The sequence below is a fragment of the Rhizopus delemar genome, genomic scaffold (genome assembly GCF_000149305.1).
Source record: "Rhizopus delemar RA 99-880 supercont3.19 genomic scaffold, whole genome shotgun sequence".
NCBI classification, from domain to species: Eukaryota; Fungi; Mucoromycota; class Mucoromycetes; order Mucorales; family Rhizopodaceae; genus Rhizopus; species Rhizopus delemar.
In genome coordinates this window covers 231,186-252,975 of record NW_027137845.1, presented here as the reverse complement: position 1 = coordinate 252,975, position 21,790 = coordinate 231,186, and the positions used below count along the sequence as shown (strand labels likewise).

At 34.9% G+C, this 21,790-nt stretch overlaps 8 protein-coding genes across 8 annotated transcripts; 5 read left to right on the top strand and 3 right to left on the bottom strand.

Annotated features, from left to right (window-relative positions):
- Positions 1-138: 138 nt before the first annotated feature.
- Positions 139-852, top strand: RO3G_16218 (60S ribosomal protein uL1; the record flags this gene model as incomplete). The annotated part of the gene is made up of 2 exons (XM_067670802.1): positions 139-143; positions 207-852. 2 exons carry the CDS (start codon positions 139-141, stop codon positions 850-852), a joined length of 651 nt encoding a protein of 216 aa, XP_067526903.1.
- Positions 853-1,546: 694 nt separating this feature from the next.
- Positions 1,547-4,166, top strand: RO3G_16217 (uncharacterized protein; the record flags this gene model as incomplete). Its single annotated transcript, XM_067670801.1, has 5 exons — positions 1,547-2,085; positions 2,136-3,015; positions 3,082-3,363; positions 3,422-3,841; positions 3,897-4,166. The coding sequence occupies 5 exons, from the start codon at positions 1,547-1,549 to the stop codon at positions 4,164-4,166; spliced, it is 2,391 nt and encodes a 796-aa protein (XP_067526902.1).
- Positions 4,167-4,465: 299 nt separating this feature from the next.
- RO3G_16216 (uncharacterized protein) lies at positions 4,466-5,413 on the bottom strand (the record flags this gene model as incomplete). Its single annotated transcript, XM_067670800.1, has 4 exons — positions 4,466-4,524; positions 4,717-4,891; positions 4,939-5,205; positions 5,384-5,413. 4 exons carry the CDS (start codon positions 5,411-5,413, stop codon positions 4,466-4,468), a joined length of 531 nt encoding a protein of 176 aa, XP_067526901.1.
- A 777-nt stretch (positions 5,414-6,190) lies between these two features.
- On the top strand, positions 6,191-7,919 carry RO3G_16215 (NADH dehydrogenase [ubiquinone] flavoprotein 1; the record flags this gene model as incomplete). The annotated part of the gene is made up of 6 exons (XM_067670799.1): positions 6,191-6,513; positions 6,570-6,703; positions 6,758-7,067; positions 7,122-7,358; positions 7,419-7,465; positions 7,597-7,919. The coding sequence occupies 6 exons, from the start codon at positions 6,191-6,193 to the stop codon at positions 7,917-7,919; spliced, it is 1,374 nt and encodes a 457-aa protein (XP_067526900.1).
- A 2,886-nt stretch (positions 7,920-10,805) lies between these two features.
- On the top strand, positions 10,806-13,761 carry RO3G_16214 (uncharacterized protein; the record flags this gene model as incomplete). Its single annotated transcript, XM_067670798.1, has 5 exons — positions 10,806-10,933; positions 10,996-11,097; positions 11,164-11,819; positions 11,877-12,864; positions 12,927-13,761. 5 exons carry the CDS (start codon positions 10,806-10,808, stop codon positions 13,759-13,761), a joined length of 2,709 nt encoding a protein of 902 aa, XP_067526899.1.
- A 153-nt stretch (positions 13,762-13,914) lies between these two features.
- RO3G_16213 (uncharacterized protein) lies at positions 13,915-15,014 on the bottom strand (the record flags this gene model as incomplete). Its single annotated transcript, XM_067670797.1, has 5 exons — positions 13,915-14,152; positions 14,220-14,478; positions 14,519-14,621; positions 14,735-14,787; positions 14,957-15,014. 5 exons carry the CDS (start codon positions 15,012-15,014, stop codon positions 13,915-13,917), a joined length of 711 nt encoding a protein of 236 aa, XP_067526898.1.
- A 983-nt stretch (positions 15,015-15,997) lies between these two features.
- RO3G_16212 (uncharacterized protein) lies at positions 15,998-16,888 on the bottom strand (the record flags this gene model as incomplete). The annotated part of the gene is made up of 3 exons (XM_067670796.1): positions 15,998-16,361; positions 16,412-16,557; positions 16,619-16,888. 3 exons carry the CDS (start codon positions 16,886-16,888, stop codon positions 15,998-16,000), a joined length of 780 nt encoding a protein of 259 aa, XP_067526897.1.
- Positions 16,889-19,345: 2,457 nt separating this feature from the next.
- On the top strand, positions 19,346-20,193 carry RO3G_16211 (uncharacterized protein; the record flags this gene model as incomplete). Its single annotated transcript, XM_067670795.1, has 4 exons — positions 19,346-19,361; positions 19,464-19,521; positions 19,674-19,778; positions 20,085-20,193. 4 exons carry the CDS (start codon positions 19,346-19,348, stop codon positions 20,191-20,193), a joined length of 288 nt encoding a protein of 95 aa, XP_067526896.1.
- Between the last annotated feature and the right edge of the window lie 1,597 nt (positions 20,194-21,790).

Sequence of the window (21,790 nt, the reverse complement as noted above, 5' to 3'; positions counted from 1 at the left end):
GAGTGATTTGAGTTTTTGTATTATAATTTTAATTCAGCCAATGAAATTATTTGTTTAGACATGGACTATAAATACTAACCACCCAATGTCCGTCTCTATTTTTTTTTTTCTTCCTTTACAAAAAATCTACTTTGAAAAATGAGGTAATCCATCCATTGAATCATCCATCCAACCCTTTAAAATATTCATCCTTTCTTGTAAAATAGCAAAGTTAGCGCTTCTGCCGTCAGAGACATTGTTAATGAAATCCTTAAGGGTTCTGAAGAAAAGAAACGTAACTTCACCGAAACCATTGAACTTCAAATTGGTTTGAAGAACTACGATCCCCAACGTGATAAGCGTTTCTCTGGTACCATCAAGCTTCCCCACGTTGCCCGTCCCCGTATGACCGTCTGTGTTCTCGGTGATGCTTTCCACTGTGATCAAGCCAAGGGTGCCGGTATGGAATTCCAATCTGTTGATGACTTGAAGAAGCTCAACAAGAACAAGAAGCTCATCAAGAAGCTCGCCAAGAAGTACGATGCTTTCCTTGCTTCTGAAGCCTTGATTAAGCAAATTCCTCGTCTTTTGGGTCCCGGTCTTCACAAGGTCGGTAAGTTCCCTACCCCCGTCTCCCACAACGACTCTTTGACCGACAAGGCCAACGAAATCCGTGCTACCATCAAGTTCCAATTGAAGAAGGTTCTCTGTCTTGGTGTCGCCGTTGGTCACGTTGCTATGACTGAAGATCAATTGATTGCCAACATCATGTTGTCTGTCAACTTCCTTGTCTCTTTATTGAAGAAGAACTGGCAAAACGTCAAGTCTTTGTACTTGAAGTCTTCCATGGGTAAGCCTCACCGCTTATTCTAAGCTTGCTTTTTCCGAAAAAAAAATGTTTTAAAGTAATGAACAATTATTATCTGACGGTGAACCAAGGTTTTGGACATAGGTGCCATCATCATTTGGGAGCTCATAACTTTTACATTTTTTACATATAAAATAAAGAAACCTTTTTTTTATTTTATAACTCTTGTGTCTTTTGATTTCATGCAATTTTGTAATACTTTGAATATTATGACCTCAGACTGCTAAGATAAAAAAAAATTGAGCCCACTTTTTTTGGTGCTTCTTTGTCCATTAAAATAATTTTTAATGATTACCCATTTACTGCGACAAGGTAAACCCTTGTCACTGACTCCATCAGTAACACGTTCACCAAGATCATTCCACCATTTACGTGATTTTTCAAAGTTTCAGACAATCCCTCTTCTTCACCACGCACCTCGCATTCGAACTTATCATGCTGTTCGTCCTCCAACTGCGCTTATTTTACAAAATCAAGTTCGTTCGATTCAACTGGGGGCTATTCCCAAGTTGGCTTTGAGAGCCTTCCGTCTACCTGTTGTGGTTGCAGGTACAACAATCACAGGTGCAACCATTGCAAACAATAAATTACAAGGTAAATAGAGGTTTTTTTTTTTTTTTTTTTGACAATGATCAGCTTATTTTTTTGAAAGATTGGGCAGAAAAAAGTTCTACATTTATGCAGAAAAGAATAAATGAAATGGGATCATTGTTTGCTCAAGCACAAGAAAAAGTGGAAAATTTTGATATTTCTATACCTGAATTTCATATACGACTTCCAGAGGCTATTCGAAATGTTCTGTCTGCAAAGACAGACGAACCTAAATCAATTAATCATGCTTTGAATTCTTCAGCACCCGAGAAAACAAGCGAACAAAGTCAAAATGAAAACAACAAGAACTCAAACAAAGATAAAAACCCTAATGACGGAGACGAAGAGGCTGCTGCTGCTGCCGCTGCCGCCGCCGCTGTGGCAGCTACTGGCTTTACATTCTCCAAAGAAGATGAAGAGGAGGAGGAAGAAACAGAAGGGCAAAAAAGAAGGAAGAAGAATGGGTTTTCATCACAGGACGAACAATTAATGTTATTAACCAAAAAGCTTATTGAGATAAGAAGTATTTTGATGTCCATCGACCATAATGAAACCTTAAAGTTACCAAGTATTGTTGTTATTGGATCACAGAGTTCGGGTAAAAGCTCAGTGTTAGAAGCTATTGTGGGACATGAATTCCTGCCAAAGTAAGTTTATTAGTTTTATATAAAACATGTAATAACTTCTACCTTTCCAGGGGTAACAACATGGTAACACGAAGGCCCATTGAATTGACATTGATTCATACACCGACTTTACAAGAGGAATATGGTGAATTTCCGCAACTTGGACTTGGCAAGATATTTGATTTCAAAAAGATACAAAAGACACTCGTGGATATGAACTTGGCTGTTTCTGAAGCTGAATGTGTGTCGGATAAACCCATTGAACTTCGAATTTACTCACCCAATGTACCTGATCTTACTTTGATTGATTTGCCTGGATATATTCAAATCTCTAATCGTAATCAACCAGAGACACTTAAGAGAAAAATAGAAGAGCTTTGTGAAAAATACATTCGTGGTCCCAACATCATCTTGGCTGTTTGCAGTGCGAATGTTGATTTGGCTAACTCACCTGCTCTAAAAGCGAGTAGAAAGTCGGATCCTCTTGGTTTAAGAACAATCGGTGTAATTACCAAGATGGATCTTGTCCCCCCTCAGGTTGGAGCTTCTATCCTTCGTAATGCAGATTATCCTTTGCATCTAGGCTATATTGGAGTTGTGTGTAAAGCACCCAACAACCCAACCGATACCAACATGACAGATGCTTTGATCAAGACCGAAGAAGCCTTTTTCAGATCACATCTGATTTTCAATCAGAGAGACATCCAAGTGGGAACGTCAACCCTTCGCCATAAGCTAATGAACGTTCTGGAACAAAGTATGGGTAAATCACTTTATAGTATCGTCGACGCGGTTCAAAGAGAATTAGAAGAAGCCAAATATCAATTCAAAGTGCAGTATAATGATAGAAGGGTGACAGCTGAATCTTATGTTGCCGAAACAATGGACTGCTTAAAGCATGACTTTAAAAACTTTGCTAACAACTTTGGAAAGCCTCAGGTGCGACATGAGGTGAGATCCATGCTGGAACAGCGAGTATTGGATATCTGCGCAGAGCAATACTGGTGCGATTCTAAGATTGCAGAGCTCCCCAAAGCTACTCCTGAAGATATCTATTGGCTTTATAAAGTGGACCTTGCTTCTGCTGCTTTGACAAAGAGCGGTATTGGTAGATCAACGACCCAGCTTGTAGTAGACGTCTTGATGAGTAACATGGAACGATTAGCCAACGCAGAATCGTTTAAATACCATCCAGAAACACGTAAACAAATCATGAACTTTGCTAGCGAAATATTGAGAACCAAGTTCTTGACTACAAGTGATCAAGTCGAAAATACAATCAAGCCCTACAAGTTTGAGGTTTGTGTATTATTGAAATATACATGCAATATATACTCACACTCAATAATGTATGTAGGTTGAAGTGACTGATGTGGAATGGAATGAGGGAGTAAAACGCTCTATTACCTTATTAGAAAAAGAGTTGGAAATGTGTGAGCAAATGGCAAGCTCTATTAAAAACTCGGTTGGTAAAAAGAAATTGCAAGGCGCTATCAATTATGTGCTTGATTCAGATAAAGAAGAATACCGTCGAAAACTAGATGAGAACACTATTTCCGATATGAATGAAGAAACAAAAGAAGAGGAAGAAGTTAAATCATTTTATAACCCAAAATTATTAGAGAAAGCCAAAGATGCCATCTACTTGCGAGATCGAGCAATGATTTTAAAATATCGTATTGCAGCATTGAAGAGCAGACAATGTAAAACATCAGAGAATAAGCAATTTTGTCCTGAAGCCTTCTTAAACGTGATTGCTGAAAAGTTGACTTACACAGTAAGAAAAAAAAAAAAAAAAAAGTACAGTTTAAAACTAACATGATTTGAAATAGGCTGTTATGTTTATTCAAGTTGAACTTTTAAATGAATTCTTCTTTCAATTCCCAAGAGAAGTGGATAATAGACTTGTGTATGAAATGGATCGCCAACAGATTCAACAATTTGCTAGAGAAAATCCTCCTATTTTGAGACATTTAGAGTTACAAGAACGTAAAATGAAATTAGAAGAAGTTATGGACAAGTTGAATTATCTTGTAAGAAGACAGGCTGATAGGCAATCATCATCCTATTCTGGAAACACGAAACCTAATCCATACATGTAATTCTTTCTGTGTATGTATGCTATTGTGTTTAATAATAATACCCTCTTTCTTTTTCAATGCGTTGTTACCAAACTTGAATCTTTTTATTTAATTGGCTTATTTTCTCAAATGATCTTTACAATAGAAAAAGTGACAATGGGCACTATTTAATTCAGGTTAAAAATGAAAAGCATGATTCCAAAAGATTTGTTTTCATATAAAATACAACAGAATATAAATTATTTACTACAATGCTTTCTAGCCGAACATTTATCATTTACATATTTTTTTTTTCTTTTGTCATAAGGCTGACTTCCTTTTTATTCTTCTTCAAGTAAGTTATTATCTGGAAATTTTCTCAACCACTGCATACGGGGACCTACAGAAGACGCCGCGCTCACTCGAAAACCAAATATTCTAGGTATATATGTCGTTGGCTCAACCCTCTTAATATACTCTGGGAAGGCTTGAAAAAACAAATGAGGAAAGGTTGTTCCAAAATGTGCACCTACGTGTGCGCATATACAATTTGTTTAGAAAAAGAAACCTTGTTTTTTGTTTAAATATTTACCATCAATATTAGCATACTTTGGATTCGGTGGTGTATAAATATCCTTACAATTTGGGCAGTAAAGGCGTACAAAACTTTGCTTTGGTGTATCATGCTGTCCGCAAGGTAAAAGGTGGCAATCATTACAATAAAATCTTGGACATTTGCCAAAGTCGCCCGCTTTGTATTTTTCCAACTAAAGAAAACATCAGTCAAATATATAAAACCTTTTTCGCTTGTTACCATTTGTAGCAAACCATCTTTGGTAATAATGTAGCGTTGATGAATCAAACCGTACAAAAGTTCTGCTGAAGGTTGAAGTAAACTCAAATCAGGAACTCTACTATACATGGCATCGTTCGGCTCCAAATCGAGAATAACTTCAAGTGTCTCTCGGTATAAAGGAATCTGTGAGCTTAAGCCGATCAAATTAAAAGGATCTTCAATAAATTTCTCATCAACTTCAGCATAATATCTGTGAGTAGATGCTGAACAAAACCAGTTAATCCACTATAAGAATTGTTTTTTATGTTTGTTTATATTTATTCAGTTTTCTATCAATAACATTTCAATGAAGAGAAAAGAAAATAAATACCGTTTGGGATTGATCTAAATCCATAGATGCTGAATCATCGCCTTAAAACAGTGAGACATTGTCTAGTTAGTTTATGCACAGAACGTCTTTTACATTGAACCATTTACCAACATAACCATTCATTTTCTTTTGGTTATTTAATTTAATAAGATAAATATGATATAAAAAGAGAGAAAAAATAACTGTAGGATTTAAAATACAGAATCTTTAATTCAATGATATGCGGTAACCAACCTGACGTGTAAATAAAAAAATGTGCTTTCTCATTGTAGAACTTAGCTTTTGTTCAGCACTTCAAAGCCAAATCCAGGAAAATAGCACATAAAAATTATCCTGAATATTGAGTTAGCTTTACATTCTTTTCGCAATGTTTTCAAGTAGCATACAACCTAATAAATGGGAAGACTTGTCTATATAAAAGACTATGTTTGATCATTATAAGTCACAAAAAGAGCCTTTAGTCTTTTTCGAAAATTATCATGATTTTCTCAATGCAACATTTTTGCATTAAAAATATTGAAATTGTTAATTCAATACAATCACGATAAACTATTTAACTTCTGATCGTTGCAATTACTCACGTTTTGTGATTTGTTCCTGGATCACTACTGAAAACGTTTTCAACTTCCGTTAAGTCGACGTCATAAAAATAGCGGTGTTCAAAGCTTGAAGGTGGAGGGGGTTGAACAGTTACAGTCAGAGTTTTTTTTTTTTTTCTTTTTTTGTTCCAACTCAACCCCCAACTCTCTATATTTAACTCACCTTTATTTACTTGTCTTTATCGGTCATGTTGAGAACAATAACCGCAAAGCGAGGTAAACAACTACATTAATTTCAAAATCAATGAAATAATTAACGAATTTTCTTTTCGTAGCAACCAGTTTGGCCCGACATGCCAAAATGATTCCTAGCGCAATTTCCGTTACACGTACATTTGCCAGTGAAGCTGCACCCAACCCTAACGCCAATCCAATTACTGGAAAAACCTCTTTTGGTGGTCTTTCTGATGAAGACCGTATTTTCACCAACGTTTACTCCAAGCACGACTACAAATTGAAAGGCGCATTGAAGCGTGGCGATTGGTACAAAACCAAGGAATTAGTTTTGAAGGGTCCGGAATGGATTATTAACGAAATGAAGGAATCTGGTCTTCGTGGACGTGGTGGTGCCGGTTTCCCTACTGGTTTAAAGTGGAGTTTCATGAACAAGCCTTTGGACGGACGGTAGATAGGACTGATATACAAAAAAAGACCTAATCAATAACCTTTTTTTCTATTAGTCCTCGTTACCTTGTTATTAATGCTGATGAAGGTGAACCAGGAACCTGTAAAGATCGTGAAATTCTTCGTGGTGACCCACACAAATTGATTGAAGGCTGTCTTGTGGCTGGTTCTGCCATGAAAGCTAATGCTGGTAATGTATCCTAATTGTTTTATTATGTGGATTATTGCTGATAGTTATATGTAGCTTACATTTACATTCGTGGTGAATTTTATCAAGAAGCTACTCATCTTCAAACAGCCATTAATGAAGCATACGAAGCCGGTTTAATTGGTAAGAATGCATGTGGATCCGGTTACGACTTTGATGTTTATATTCACCGTGGTGCTGGTGCTTACATTTGTGGTGAAGAAACCAGTTTGATCGAATCTATCGAAGGCAAGCAAGGTAAACCTAGATTGAAGCCACCATTCCCTGCTGACATCGGTCTTTTCGGTTGCCCTACTACCGTCACCAATGTCGAAACTGTTGCTGTCGCTCCTACTATTCTCAGACGGTAAGAAATGGATTTATAAAATGAAATAGATCAATTAACTTTTTTATTTATCAGTGGTGGTTCTTGGTTTGCTGGTTTTGGCCGTCCCCGTAACTCTGGTACCAAGCTCTTCTGTATCTCTGGTCACGTCAACAACCCCTGTACTGTTGAAGAAGAAATGTCCATTCCTTTGAAGGAATTGATCGAAAAGCACTGTGGTGGTGTGCGTGGTGGATGGGACAATTTGCTTGGTATTATTCCTGGTGGTTCTTCTGTCCCTGTGCTTCCCAAGAGCATTTGTGATGATGTTTTGTAAGTTGGTGCTTATTTTCTTGTTTATATTGTTTATTTAAACATCTTACAAATTAATAGAATGGACTTTGATGCTCTTCGTGATGCTAACTCTGGTCTTGGTACCGGTAAGTAAAAACACATAAATTTTGTTTTGTAGTTTATTGAACCTATTTTTCTATTGTTTATTCCTTTTCATTTAGCTGGTATGTTATTAAATTTATTTGACAATTTTTTGTTTTCTAACATCTCTCCTTAGCTGTGATTGTTATGGATAAGTCCACTGACATTGTTAGAGCCATTTCCAGATTTGCCAAGTTTTACAGACACGAATCATGTGGTCAATGTACACCTTGTCGTGAAGGCACCAAATGGCTCGAGTCTATGATGGATCGTTTTGAAGACGGACGTGGTCACAAAGAAGAAATCGATCAAATTTGGGAATTAACCAAACAAATTGAAGGACACACCATTTGTGCTCTTGGTGATGCTGCTGCTTGGCCAGTCCAAGGCTTGATTCGTCATTTCCGTCCTGAGCTTGAGGAACGCATGGCTAAATTTGACTTAGCAAATAGATCATAAAACATTCACTTCCTTTTTTCCACCTTTTTACAACTTTCAATAAAAAAGATATTTAAATAGTTTTTGTATTAAAACAATAGAATCTCTTGCTATCATAACAAACTTTATTATATTTGGAGGAATAGGGAGAATGTCACTTGTCCTAGGAAAGGCAAAGAAAAGGAGAGTATAGGCGTTTTGTTTGAAACCTTGGCTTTATTGAATTGGCATAATAGAGTCAGCTATGTCAATTAACATTTAAAGAATGGAATACGAATTTTATTAAGTATTATGCTCCTACCTTTTAAATTATATTGCTTGCTTTTTACATCCAAAATAATTAGCAATAGAAAGAGAGAAATAGACTTAGTCATGCCACACATTCACATTTTCTTGAAATTGATATTAGTACGTTCTCTTATTCCTTTTCATGATTGCTTTTATTTTGAATACCAAATGTGGCCATTCTCCCGACTATGACGCTGTAACATTTGATATATATAAAAAAAGCTTGAAAATTCTTACAATTTTTAACAGCTTATAGTCTAACGTAATCTTTAACTAACAACAAATATTGACACAATAAAGAAATTGATATCCAAACTAAAAATACAATAGACATTGTATATGCATTTTTTCTTGTAGTTACAACAAAAATTGGTCTTGTTTTTAATGTCTATATGGTTTAAGGGGTTTTTTCCTACAAGAACCCAAGTTGACCCCTTTATGAATGTTTACTAATTGATTTATGTCTAAATTTTTTAGAATTATATTCACCACATAGTGGAATCTGCCGGGAATATTGTATAAATAGTCTCTTAGTATTTTTTGAAGGCACATTAAAAAGTAATAAAATTATTATACGAGCAAAATGCTTTCAACAAAATAAACAAATCAATGCTTCTGATTTATATAAAAAAGAGGCATCTAAGATTCAATAAAGTTAAAATAAATAGTATCGTGTAAGACGTGAGAATGATTACAAACTTAAATTTAGATGGTTACAAAGGATTTTTTAGATGATTTGAAATTCAAACTGGGCGACCTTAAACTTTGCTGGACAAAAACATATATGAAACTAGACACTGCAGGATTTCTTATAGACATAATAAATTATTTTGTACACATAATACCTTTTTATTTTTAAGCAAGCTTTTATAGCAAGGTGTCTTTTATTGTGTATCAATCTGTGGCTCATAACCTGTTTCCTAGGATTGTTCGAACAATTCTAGAACAAACAAACAAAAAAAGTGAGTGTTTCATTACTAGACGCCTATGTCCAGTAAAAAGTCTTCTAATTTCGAGATGTTAGTTCATTATTGTTAAACCATCATCAATGGATACCGGACTTCTTGTAAAAGATGCTGGTACTTACTTTGTAACCCTCATTTGATGTTCCTTTACATACCATCCCTATGATATTCGAGCACTCCAGATCTTATGGTAACATGAAAGACCTCCATCCACTAATCCTCATGTTTAGTGCTTTAGATTCACCTACTGAAAGCAACCTGACAACATCACCATAAGCTGGTCTACCCATTCCCTTCAAGGATATATGTGAAGAAGACCCACAAGAGAAATTCAAATTTAGCAAATTCCTTCAAGTACAAAAAGCTTACCATTTCTTTGAACAAGATTTTGTTTTCAATGGTATACAATTCAAAAACAGGCAATATTGTGGCTCTCTAAATATTCTCTAAAAAAATCCAGAATGCTGTTTCTTATGGATATCTTACCTTCAAGCCATTTTTTGTATCTTTATTGTCATCTGTACCGAACGACCTTAATTTTGACAATGAAGACTGTCCAATTGAATTAAGTATCAATCTTGATCTATTCACTGAACAGATGAGCTATGATGATATCAATATAACAGCAATGAAGAATCGTTAACTAAAGACAGTGCTCAGCTTTAACTCAATTTCACAAATCACAAATGTAAGTAACAATAAATGGAAAACTTTTATCAATAGTTGTATGCACCATATTACTAGAAGCAAATGGTGCAGACTTCTTTATAAAAATTATTCACTCAATACAATCTGTACAGAACCATTCCAGCAAATGCAGACGACGAATACTGTCAACTGCGCAGATTTCCAAAAACAGAGAAGCCTATGCTGTTTACTTGCATTCAAAAAACAAGACTTGTAGAAAGCAGCTTTCAATAAATATTTGTCAAACCCTAAGGATCCCAACCGCAACTCAGTATGCCAAGATCTATCTACACTTAGATTATCCAAGTATTACATTTTACATTATCATGACAAGTTTACGATATATGAGTTTTTTGCTACAGTCATCTGATTTGTATGGAAAGCTCACTGGCAGCAATTCTTTAGACAGACTTTTGTCTTGGACGAGATTGTCATCAATCAAATCCAGAAAGAACTATCAAAACCATCTGCTTATAATTCTCTATGTTGATCTCTTTTGTATCTTTGTGACAAGTCACTCGCATCATTTTTTAATCCTTATATTCTTTGATGAGTTTTAATAAGCATTAAAAACTGAAGAAACTAACGAAAGTGGTATAAATTTCCATAAAAAAAAAAAGCAAAGTGGTATAAAAAACGGTCCGAATTTTCGGAAGAAAATTAAGAAAAATGTTTATAAAAATACCATTTGATCATAATATAAAGTAGCTGGTTAACTTTTTTGATCTTTGAACATTCCAATGAATCTTTTGTTATTTATGTTCTCTTTCTTATTTTCTTGTTTTTCTTCCTGTTTTTTATTGTCTACAAATTACTCAAGCTAGAGCTTGCGCCCTTTCCTCTTTTGGTCTCATATTCCTTATTTAGAATTTTCGCTCTTTTAAAGATTTACTGACCCAATTTAAAAATGCATCCACTTCAAGTCGAGGTCTTTTTACCACGCTTTCTACTCTTTCTAATTTTTTTTATGTGTACCTCTTCTGCAGAAAACCCTAATAGGCAGGTTTTGCCTACTAACGTGAAGCCAACTCATTATGATTTGACTCTTCAACCTAATTTGAAAACTTTTGAATTCTACGGTCAAGTCAAAGTGAAGTAAGAACTAACAGGGACTGTTAAATGTGCTTTATAACTCATTTTATTTCATTGAACAATAGCTTGGACGTCGTAAAAGATACCAATACAATTGTTCTCAACACCCGTGATATCAAAATCAATTCCGCTTTCTTGTCTGTCGAAAGTCTTGAGATTGAATCAAAGTAAGTTTTAAAAGAAGATGATATAAATAACGGAAAGGCTCAACGGTGTTTCCTTCCTCTCTGTAGGCAAGCTGCCATCGAGATTACCTATGATGAAAAGAAGGATTTGGCCACAATGACCTTCAAAGATACTGTTCCTGCAGATACAAAGGCCGTTTTAGATATTCTTTTTGTAGGTGAATTGAATGATCAAATGGCTGGCTTCTACAGGTCCTCTTACAAGGATGCTGATGGAAACACTCAATACTTGGCTACCACTCAATTTGAAGCTACTGATGCTCGCAGAGCCTTTCCCTGTTGGGATGAACCTGCCCTTAAGGCTACCTTTGATGTTAACTTGATTGTCCCAACTGAACTTGTTGCATTGTCAAATATGAATGTGGTCTCTGAAGAACCTTTTGATGGTGCAAACAACCTTCAAGGCAAGACCGAATCTATCGCCACCTCTTTAAAGCAAGTCAAGTATGCGACTACCCCCCTCATGAGTACTTACCTTGTAGCCTTCTGTGTTGGCCCCTTTGAATACATTGAAGCTTTTACTAGCGGTGAATATAACGGCAGACCTATTCGTTCTCGTGTATACACCTTACCTGGCTCTTCTGAACAAGGCCGTCATGCATTGAACGTTTGTACCCTTGCTCTTGAGTATTTTGCTAAAGTCTTTGGTGAACCCTATCCTTTACCCAAAGTAGATATGATTGCCATTCCTGACTTCGAAGCAGGTAAGCTATTTTTATTATTTTCAGAAATGAAAAAAAAAATTGATTACAAAAAAATAGGTGCCATGGAGAATTGGGGTTTGATTACATACAGAACTGTTGCATTATTGTTTGATGAGAAGTCCTCATCTATTGCATACAAAAAGAGTACTGCTTATACAGTATGTCACGAGTTGGCACATCAATGGTTTGGTAATTTGGTCACTATGGAATGGTGGGACCACTTGTGGTTGAATGAAGGCTTTGCGACCTGGGTTGGCTGGTTAGCTGTTGATCAAATTTTCCCAGATTGGGAAGTTTGGACATCCTTTGTGAACGATGATATGCCTAGAGCCCTAAGTCTTGATGCCCTCAGATCATCCCACCCAATCGAAGTCACTGTGAATGATCCTGCAGAAATTCATCAAATTTTTGATGCCATCTCTTACTATAAGGGTGCTAGTGTCATCCGTATGTTGAGCTCTTGGCTCGGTGTTGATACTTTCTTGGCCGGTGTCAGACTCTATCTTCGTCGTCATAAGTTGGGTAATGCCTCTACAAGTGATCTCTGGGTTGCTTTGAGCGAAGAGGCTAATATGGATGTCTCTAATTTTATGACTCTCTGGACTAAACGTGTTGGTTACCCTGTTCTTAGTGTCAAAAAGAATGATAATGATACTATCAGTATCACTCAAGCTCGATATCTCTCCACTGGGGATTTGAGCAAAGACGAAGATTCAACTGTTTGGTGGGTACCACTTGGTGTTCTCTTCTCTGGTAAGACAGAATCCTACACCTTGACTGAAAAGTCTCAGGATTTTACTATTCCTTCTGATGGTTTATTCAAATTGAATGCTGGTCAAACCTCTGTTTACAGAGTTAACTATCCTATAGAGATCATTCGCGTATTGAGTGAAGAAATCAAGAAAGGAAAAGAGGGTCTTTTGTCAAACACTGCGGATCGTGTTGGCTTACTTGCTGATGCTGGTAACTTGTGTGTGAGTGGTGAACAAAGCACGGTTGCCTTTTTGGAACTTGCTCAAGCGTTTGCCAATGAAGACAACTACTTGTAAGACAAGGTTCAACGAAAAAGATGTTTTTTACTTTATTAATCCTCTCTACTTTCTATAGTGTCTGGTCACAGCTGAGTGCTCATCTTGATAAAATCTTTAGTGTGTGGAGTGAACAACCTGAAGAAATCCGCAATGGCCTGAAGGCGCTCCGTCGCAATTTATTTGCTCCCCTTGCCCATAAGCTTGGTTGGGAATCTGCTGATAACGATAATTATCTCACGACTCTTTTGCGCGTCCTCGCCATCTCAAATGCTGGTCATTCTAATGATATCAAAACTGTCGAAGAAGCCAAGAGACGTTTCTGGCAATTTGTTGAAGGAAACACAGACGCTATTCATCCTAACCTTCGTAGCTCTGTATATAACATTGTGCTCCGTACTGCTGAAAACGAAGAAGAAGAGGAAAAAGTATGGACAGAGATTTTGAAAATCTACCATGACGAGAGCTTGCCTAGTGATCAACGTTTGATCGCCCTCAGTTCCTTGGGTGGTGTGAAGCACAATGGGTTGATTCAAAGATATCTCAATATGAGTTTGGATGACAAACAAGTCAGAGGCCAAGATTCATTCTACGTCTTTGGTTCCCTCTCTGGTAATTCTGATGCTCGTGATGTTCTTTGGAAATTCTTTAGAGAAAACTATGATACCCTTTTTTCAAGATTCGCCAAGTCCATGAGTTTGTTTGGCTCTGCTGTTCGCTCTACAGTCAGCGGTTTCGTTTCTTTTGATCGAATTGCCGAGGCTGAAGCATTTTTTGGTGATAAAGACACAAAGGAGTATGCTCGCGCTTTGGAACAGGCTTTGGAAACCGCTCGCGTCAGAGCCAAATGGATGGAAAGAGATCAACATGTTGTTGCTGATTGGGTTCGTGAAAATGTAAAGAACTTTGCTTAGGCAACAATGTTTTATTTACCCTTTCATTCCCTTTTAAACCATGTACATAATTTTTCTAATGATCCTCGTATTAATAAAAAGGCGATTCAATACTCTCCAAGAGCCTCTTTTCGCTTGCGTTTATTATAATTTAACAGTGTTTTACTATGCAATCTATTGGGCCGCAGCAGGTTGACGTTGCACACCAGCTTCACCGAATTTTGAAACCCAAATCTTTGCTACATTGTATGCATTGCTGATGACTGGTGGAATGCGAGGGTCAGCTGTGGGAGGAAGGAGTAAGCTATCGAATCGAACACGAAGTTCTGTAAATGTTTGACGAGTGTAAGATGACAAATGATAACGGAAGCGAAGGAACTGAGCAAATAAGAAAATAGGAACTAATTGTAGTCTAAAAGAACAAGAGCATCTTTGTAAATTGCATGTACCCTTTTATACTTTTTCTCACATCACTTTACCTAAATACCCCTAACAGTAAACGAACAGCAATGACTGTCACTTCCGAATGGGCTACGAAACGCATAGCAACACTATAATACTTATCTGTCCATGCTTTGATTTTTTGTTGAGTTTTAGCTTGCCAAGTGACTGTAGTACCATTATTGCTAGTAGCAGCAGGGAAAATATTGGGGATGATGTTTGTACGAACATAGCCAAGTGCATGGAAAGTAGAAAAGGTGAAAAAGGGAATTAAAGTGACTAAGGAAAGCAAGGTTACTAAACATGCGGAAAAATATTGATTTGTATGTCTTTTTACCAGCAATTGGGTTGCTAATAAACCAATATACTGCAAGAAGGAAATATTGTGCATTTTCGTCCATAACCAATTTTCGCATATAGGCGCTACTAGCTTGAGGAATCTATTATAATAGTTGGCCCATTTTTCCCTTTAGTCTTTCAATTCAACACAGGGGCATTCTACACAAGATGACCTCATCTTTGCATATACCCTTTTTCTTGTTTTAAAACTTACCCCGTGAGATTTGTAAAGGACGACACCATAAGATAGCATAGCACCGAAATAAGCTTGTTTGTAAAGTAAAGTATTGGAATTAAAAGTAAAAATTGACAAGGCATATAATAAAGTGCCGAAAATGGTTGACACATGACCAAAGAACCATGCAAATTGAAGGGTCTACACGTCAAAAATAAAGAATCGGGTTACTATTAAAGAAGAAAAAAAGACTCGCTTTACTCACTTTGACAAGTGCTAATAAACGCTCTTGTAATGAAGTTGATGCAGGTGGAGCCATTGCTTTGAAATAAAAGTAGGTTAAAGAAAAAAAGAAAGAACGCGTAAGAAAAAAAAAGTTGAATGGAAAGTTACACATGACTGAGTTTAAGGATCAATGGGTTCGAATGTGATAGAAATAAATTGATTCGCAAAGTATCTGATACTCAAAAATCAAAAAAAAAAAAAAAAAAAAAAAAAAGTCTTTGGTATAAAAAGAAACGCAACAAGCTTAGTAGTGTGATTACAGTCCTAGGCTATGCGAATAATAAAGCAAGGTGTATGAATTATGCTTTTTTTTCTTTAAAGACAAATCAAAACTTACTCAAATCCGTAACAGCATAAAGGCCATTGCTCTTTTATAAGTACGTTGTGTTAGGACAGTACATGTGAAGAAGCTGAAGTTGCTAAAATTAGAGGTTATGTATAAAATGGGGTTAAAGTAAATCCTGGTTCTATGATCAAAGGATGTAATATGTAACTTAGAAATGATTCGTATTTGCTTTAACCAGTTCTAGAAAGCATCGAGCTATTTTCAGGTACTTGTGCCATATAAAGTCTGAGCCAAAATAGTATACATAATCCTAATTTTCGATGCTTTTAATTTAATAAAAGATAAATCAATATATTTTATTAAATTTAGAATGGAAAGCATAATACAATCTGTAAAAGAGGAGATAGAATAATATAAAAGTGGTATCATAAAAGGGAAAGGGCATAAAGGCATAAGTAGTATAAGTAACATAATAAAGTGGGTAGCAAACATAGAAGATATAGTCCTGAATTATATAATTAAAGCATTCACATTTTTTTTGTATTTTTTTTTTATATTTTTTTTTGTATTTTTTTTTTTTTGCTTTTTTTTGCTTTTTTTTTTTTTTTTTTTTTTTTTTTTTTTTTTTCTGACTTTTTTTGTCTTTTTTTTTATATATTTTTGTATTTTTTTTTGTTCTAATTATACTGTAATTGACTCTTAAAGTATATAAACTGATGGATGCGTACTATTTAAGGGAAGTTATAGTAAGACATTCGGGTTTTTTGATGAATAAAAGATGGTTGCTGTTGAAGAGGTGCAATACTAGGATTATTCCCAAAAGAATTGTAATCAAGTATGCGGTATGTATGAACGTGCTTAATCCTTTGTGGCATTTCCACCATTGGATGATGATGCTTTATAAAAGGTAATTGCTGTCTTTGATGATACAAGTTGAAATATTCAACTGGTGAGTTTAATGGTGAATCCAATTCTGAATCACTACTACTGCTGATTGGAGAAGCAGCTGAAGTTTGATGGAATGGTTGCTGATCAACAATTAAACATTCATTCGATTCTTCATGCTTATTGAAAGTAATTTTGTGATTCTTCAAACTATTACAAAAATTTAAGTATGGAACAAAATTTAAAAGAACTTTTCTTACTTGTACGATTCCCACTTTGGGTCATGACAGCGCTGATGTCTAGACAATGTTGTTTTACGTGTAAACGATTTACCGCAACCAGGATGAAGGCAAGAATATGGACGCTTCCCTGTATGAGTACGACGATGTCTAGCTAAAGATGAAGACTAGATAATATTTCAAAAAGATTAATTTTAATCGTAAATTGTATGAGATGTAAATACTCACGTCACTGAATGCCTTTCCACATGAATCATATTCACACACATGGGGTCGTTCACCTGTGTGAGTACGATAATGAACTGTGAGAGCAGATCGTTGTATGAACTGTTTTCCGCACGATGGCCACCCACAATGGTAAGGTCGTTCGCCAGTGTGAATTCTGATGTGTCTTGAAAGATCTGACTTTCGTGAGAACTTTTTATCGCAGTCGTTCCATGTACATCTAAATGGCTTTTCTATGTTTTCGGTTTCGTTTAATAAATTTCTAATATCCATATTGAAATATATAATATAAATATGTGTGTGTGTGCGTAAAGTTGGTATAATTGCTGAATAAAAAAAAAAGATGTGATAAAGCTGTCAAAGAAGTCTTGAGGGCTTTCTATATTTTTGACCTTTTAAATAGGAACACAAGCGTATGAGGGTATTAATAAAGAAGATTGAATTAATTGGGGCTTATAAGAATAATATTAAGAAAAAAAAAAAAAAAAAAAAAAAAAAGGACGTAAAAGAGCGTGATAGAGTAACTCTGTATTCAACTTATATTGTAACAAATAAAAAAAAAAAAGGGTAACAAAAAAAAGGGGGAAAAAAAACAAAAAAGGGATGCTTAAAGTATAGAAAGAAAAAGAAAAATGATGGCTATTGTAGATTTACATCATTTATAATCAAAGAAATGCTAGTAAAGGAGAACACCAATTAACGAGTTCAGTTTTAACACAGAAATCATTCTTTGTGGTACAAGCCCAAATGACACGCTACGTTGCACTTTATTTTATTTGATTTTCATTATCCTGTCAGACTGATTTGCTTTATTCCTCTTTCCTCCTTTCTTTCATTCCCCCCTTTTTTATAAAAAAAGAGGGAAAATTAAATATGAAGTATCCAATGATATGAAGGGCATCATGATTTTCTTGATCTGCTACTATCATTATTTAAAAATAAAAATAAAAATTGTTCAGGTACCCTAAGCATTACCCTTTAAATTTTTATAAATTTTCAATATTTTTTTTTAATTTTATACATAAACCAATTCTTCTCTTTATTATTCTTATTCTTTTCATCTTTTTTGGTGGGAAATCAACATGACATAAAATAAATAGGGTTCATTTGATTAGTCCTCTTTTGATTATTATTATTATCATCAAGTCAAGATGAATAAAAAGTGGAGCTTTTAAGATGATACAAAAAAGGGACTTGAGTTATTAGAGTAACAATTATTAATATAAAATTATATTAGTTTGTTCTACTATCAGTTGGGGGTTGTGAACTATACAAATTATACTCTGTTTTCGGATTATTTAAATTGTAAATTAAGTTTGCCACGTTTTTTATGACTGTGTACATTACCGTTGTTACATTTTTTGTGACATGTCAAGAAACACTGTCATTGTTATGATTCAATATTTGCTTTATATGGAAGAAATCAAGAAATAAAAAGAATTAAGCTTTTTTTTTCTACTTTAAAAGCACAAGCCATATCCAATATAAAAAGAAGGGGGGGGGGGAAGAAAGAGGGAGACAGTTGTGTGTAACGGAGATTTAAAGGATCTGTCAAATGCTTAACCTATCTGCACTCAATAACTATTGCATTTCTTTTAGCTTTTTTTTTATTATCAAATACAAAGCTTTTTTACATAATTTATTTTTTCTTATTGAATGCTTAAACTAAATTTTATTAATAAAATACACATATATGCACACTAACATACTTGCGGCTTTTCTTTTTTTTTCAACCCATTTACTTTTCTTGTCAACTCTAATCTTCTTCTTCTTCAAACTATTCTCTTCTTTATGTTTCATCTCAATAATATCATCCAATATTTGTTGGCTTTATTTACAAGATAATGTTTACATGTGATGAATAAACAAGGTTTTTGTTTCAAGTGTGTGTGTGTTCATTGAAATTCCTTGAGTTCTGATTGGCTTCCGGTAAGTATCCGTTTCACATTTCCTTTAAGGGAAAAAGTGATGAGTGTACGCGCCACAATGATTTTAGAGGCAAACACTGCATCCAAAAACGGCCTTCCAATCATCTCATTTAGACTTTATTCTACGCATAAACTATTAGCACTTTAATTAACTTCATCTTTGCGTCATCGTGCATTTTATTGAATAGCTCCAAACAGCTACCAAACTGATTATAATAAAAAGGAAGGGAAATAAAAATCAACATGGATTGTATTTATAAATTGATTAGCAAAACACACATTTCATTCTCTTGTCAAGCAAAAAAGAAAAGAAAAAAAAAAAAAAAGATTTCTATAAAAGGTCATCATTGACTGCGCTCATGTTCATATTCTGCTTCTGTTGTGTAAATGTTTGATGCTTGTCTTAGTCAAAATAAATGAAGCATGTGTTACTTTAGATAAAAAGATTTATTTATTAGAATATTGTGATTAAAGAACTTTTTTTGTACAGAATTCTACCAAAAAAAACTTTTTTTTCGTCCGCAAAACCGTTTTATATTAAAAGTAGAAAATATTTTGCTTTGTAACCCCTTTTGGTGTGTTCATGCTTCTTTTTTATGTTATTTTTGGCGCCTTTAGTTACCTACTTGAGAAAAAAAAATTGTATCGTCGGAGCATAATGTGCTAATTTGGTGCATATTTCATTACTCCAAATGACGGCTGTTTAAATTATGGGGCGGTTTCTCAAAAAGTGGTTTTAGAAGTTGGTTATTTTGATTGATAGCATTAGATTCTTTTTTGGTTGATTAGAGAGGGGATCAGAATGCTGTGCTATGTTTGTAAATATAGCTGATTTGATATAACCACAAGACTCAACTATTTCTCGATTTAATATCCTCAGTGTTGCTTCAACTTAGTACCAAGAACCATTCTCTTTGTAGCACAGAGCTTGAATGCCAGCGACTGTTTAAAAAGAGTTCAAGTTGAAGAGGTCAAAGGGTAAAGTGAATGAGGAAAATCAGCCAAAGGGGATGATGTTATTATGAGAGCCGAAAGAAGGAGCTAACCTATCAAAAGGATATAAAGTCATCAGAAATGATAAAATTGCTTTTTTTTTATCGATCCCCAAATATTTTATGACTTTATTATAGCCAAGGAGACATTGAGATACTGTTAGCTATTAGTGTCAAAAAGGTAGTTAGATCCAGTTCAACGCCTCTAATGCAGACCAAAGCTGCTCAATTGTGTGATTTCCGGTGAGTATGTTGAAAGGCAGCTACATCTGTAGCCTCTACTGATATCCACATTCTCAAACTCTCTAAAAGTTTGAATGGACCCAGTGTCCATAAGGATATAAAACACCTTCATAACTGGAAACTTATCCACTTCGATCCTTGTTTTACGAACAAAGCGGCTTTAGTCCCAATTCATCTTGGCTTCCACCCTAGCTTTTCAACATCAAGCTTTTACAATGGTGATTGTTACTAGGGAACGAGCCTTGTATATTCTTTATTGTAAGCCATATAACAAGACCAATCTTGAGAGATTTTCTAAAATTATAGACGATTTGAAAAAATGTTGAAATATGTTATTGCAGTGACCCGAAAAGGCCTTTTCTGCAATGTACGCGAACAATTTACTCAGATCCCTTCAAGATTCATACAAAAGTGAAAGCAAATTTACAAATGGAATTGATAAGGAACAAGAGATACAAGAAAAACAAAAATTAAGTATATATAACTTCAAAAAAGCCCCTCTTGTGGTAGCTGCTTTTTTCTTGCTACCATCTCCATAAATAATGGACCTCAGCTTGTACAATTTTTAAACTTGGTTTATCTTTCCAATAATCCAAATAATGAAAACAACCACATATTGCAGCAGTTACATGCCAATGAATGTTTTTTTTTTTTTTTTTACTGACAATGATACATAAAATGTCCTCCTCTTCATCTATCGACGTTTTTCAATACCTTTTTGTCTAAAGAAGCGCTCCCTGGATATGCTAATAAACCTTTGTCCAATATTCCAGTTGGCAGACAAAACCGAATTTGACGCTTGATATTCCAATGTTGCTATTCATCATGCCAATTGGATCAGACATCAGACTCAATAAGAGAAATGCTACTGCTGTTTCCCATATGTCCGAAGAAGCATTGAAAGCTCGTTTGCTGCCAAGTGAGACGTGTTACTTCATATGTAAGTGTTGTGAAACAAAAAAGGTAAAGAAAGAAACAGCCAACGTGTCAATAGCAGAAGGCTTACCTTCTGGTGAAGTAACTGAATCTAAGGAGGTAACTACTAAAAAAGGAGAGTAACAAACAAACCTACCATTAAATCTTTTTTTTTGTTACTAGTGATTTGTAGTCTGTGCTAAGTTTGATGACGCCAACGAAACCTGAAACAAGGAACAGAGCAAAAAAAGCCTATGGATTAACCTTGTGGTGAACAACTGCTGTTTTCTTTGTAAATCATGAGGATTTGCCTAATAGCTCTTGCTACTACTTGCTGATGCCAGTCAATTGAATACCAATTTGGGGAGGGAATTTCCATCCTTTGGGGTTTTAAAAAACGCCTTTTGAGGCTTTTCCAAAGTGCCCTTTGGGATTACAAAAATAGTCCAAACCCATCTTTTGAAATTTGAAAAATCGCTCCACAATTTAAAAAATCGCCATTTGGAATTGGAGACACAGTAGTAGAAAAAATTTACTATGTAAGGAAGTAAAGTCATCCGTCCGTCTCTTTTTCTGCTATTATCAAGATAGAATTGTAACAAAGGCTTAGATCATAGCCTTTAGCTAGCATTTTTATCAAAGAAGAATCAAATAGAAGGAAAAAAAGAGGATTAAGGTTGAATATGATAGAAAATGACTACAGATAATCAACATCAAACGGGATTTTTTCCTTTTTTCTCAATATGCTTACAAGATATTTATAAGTCTCTATTTTCTTGATAGGCTACACTTTTTCATACAATCTTTTTTTTTATTGTGTCCACCATCGCTCTTTCTCAAACATACACAGTTCTTTTTCATAATTTACTTTGATATATATACATTTTTGAGAAGGAGTCAAACTTTTTTGAGTACAGTCTTAGCAGCCCAAGTTTGCTTTCAAACAATATACCCAGGTGTCTAATAATGACATATACTTGTGTATATAAATATAAAAACTTTGCAGTTGAAATAAAGATTGATTTAGATGAATATAAGGTCTATTTTTGTTTGAATGCCAGTACCATATATAGCCAATATAATTACATCGAGTTTGA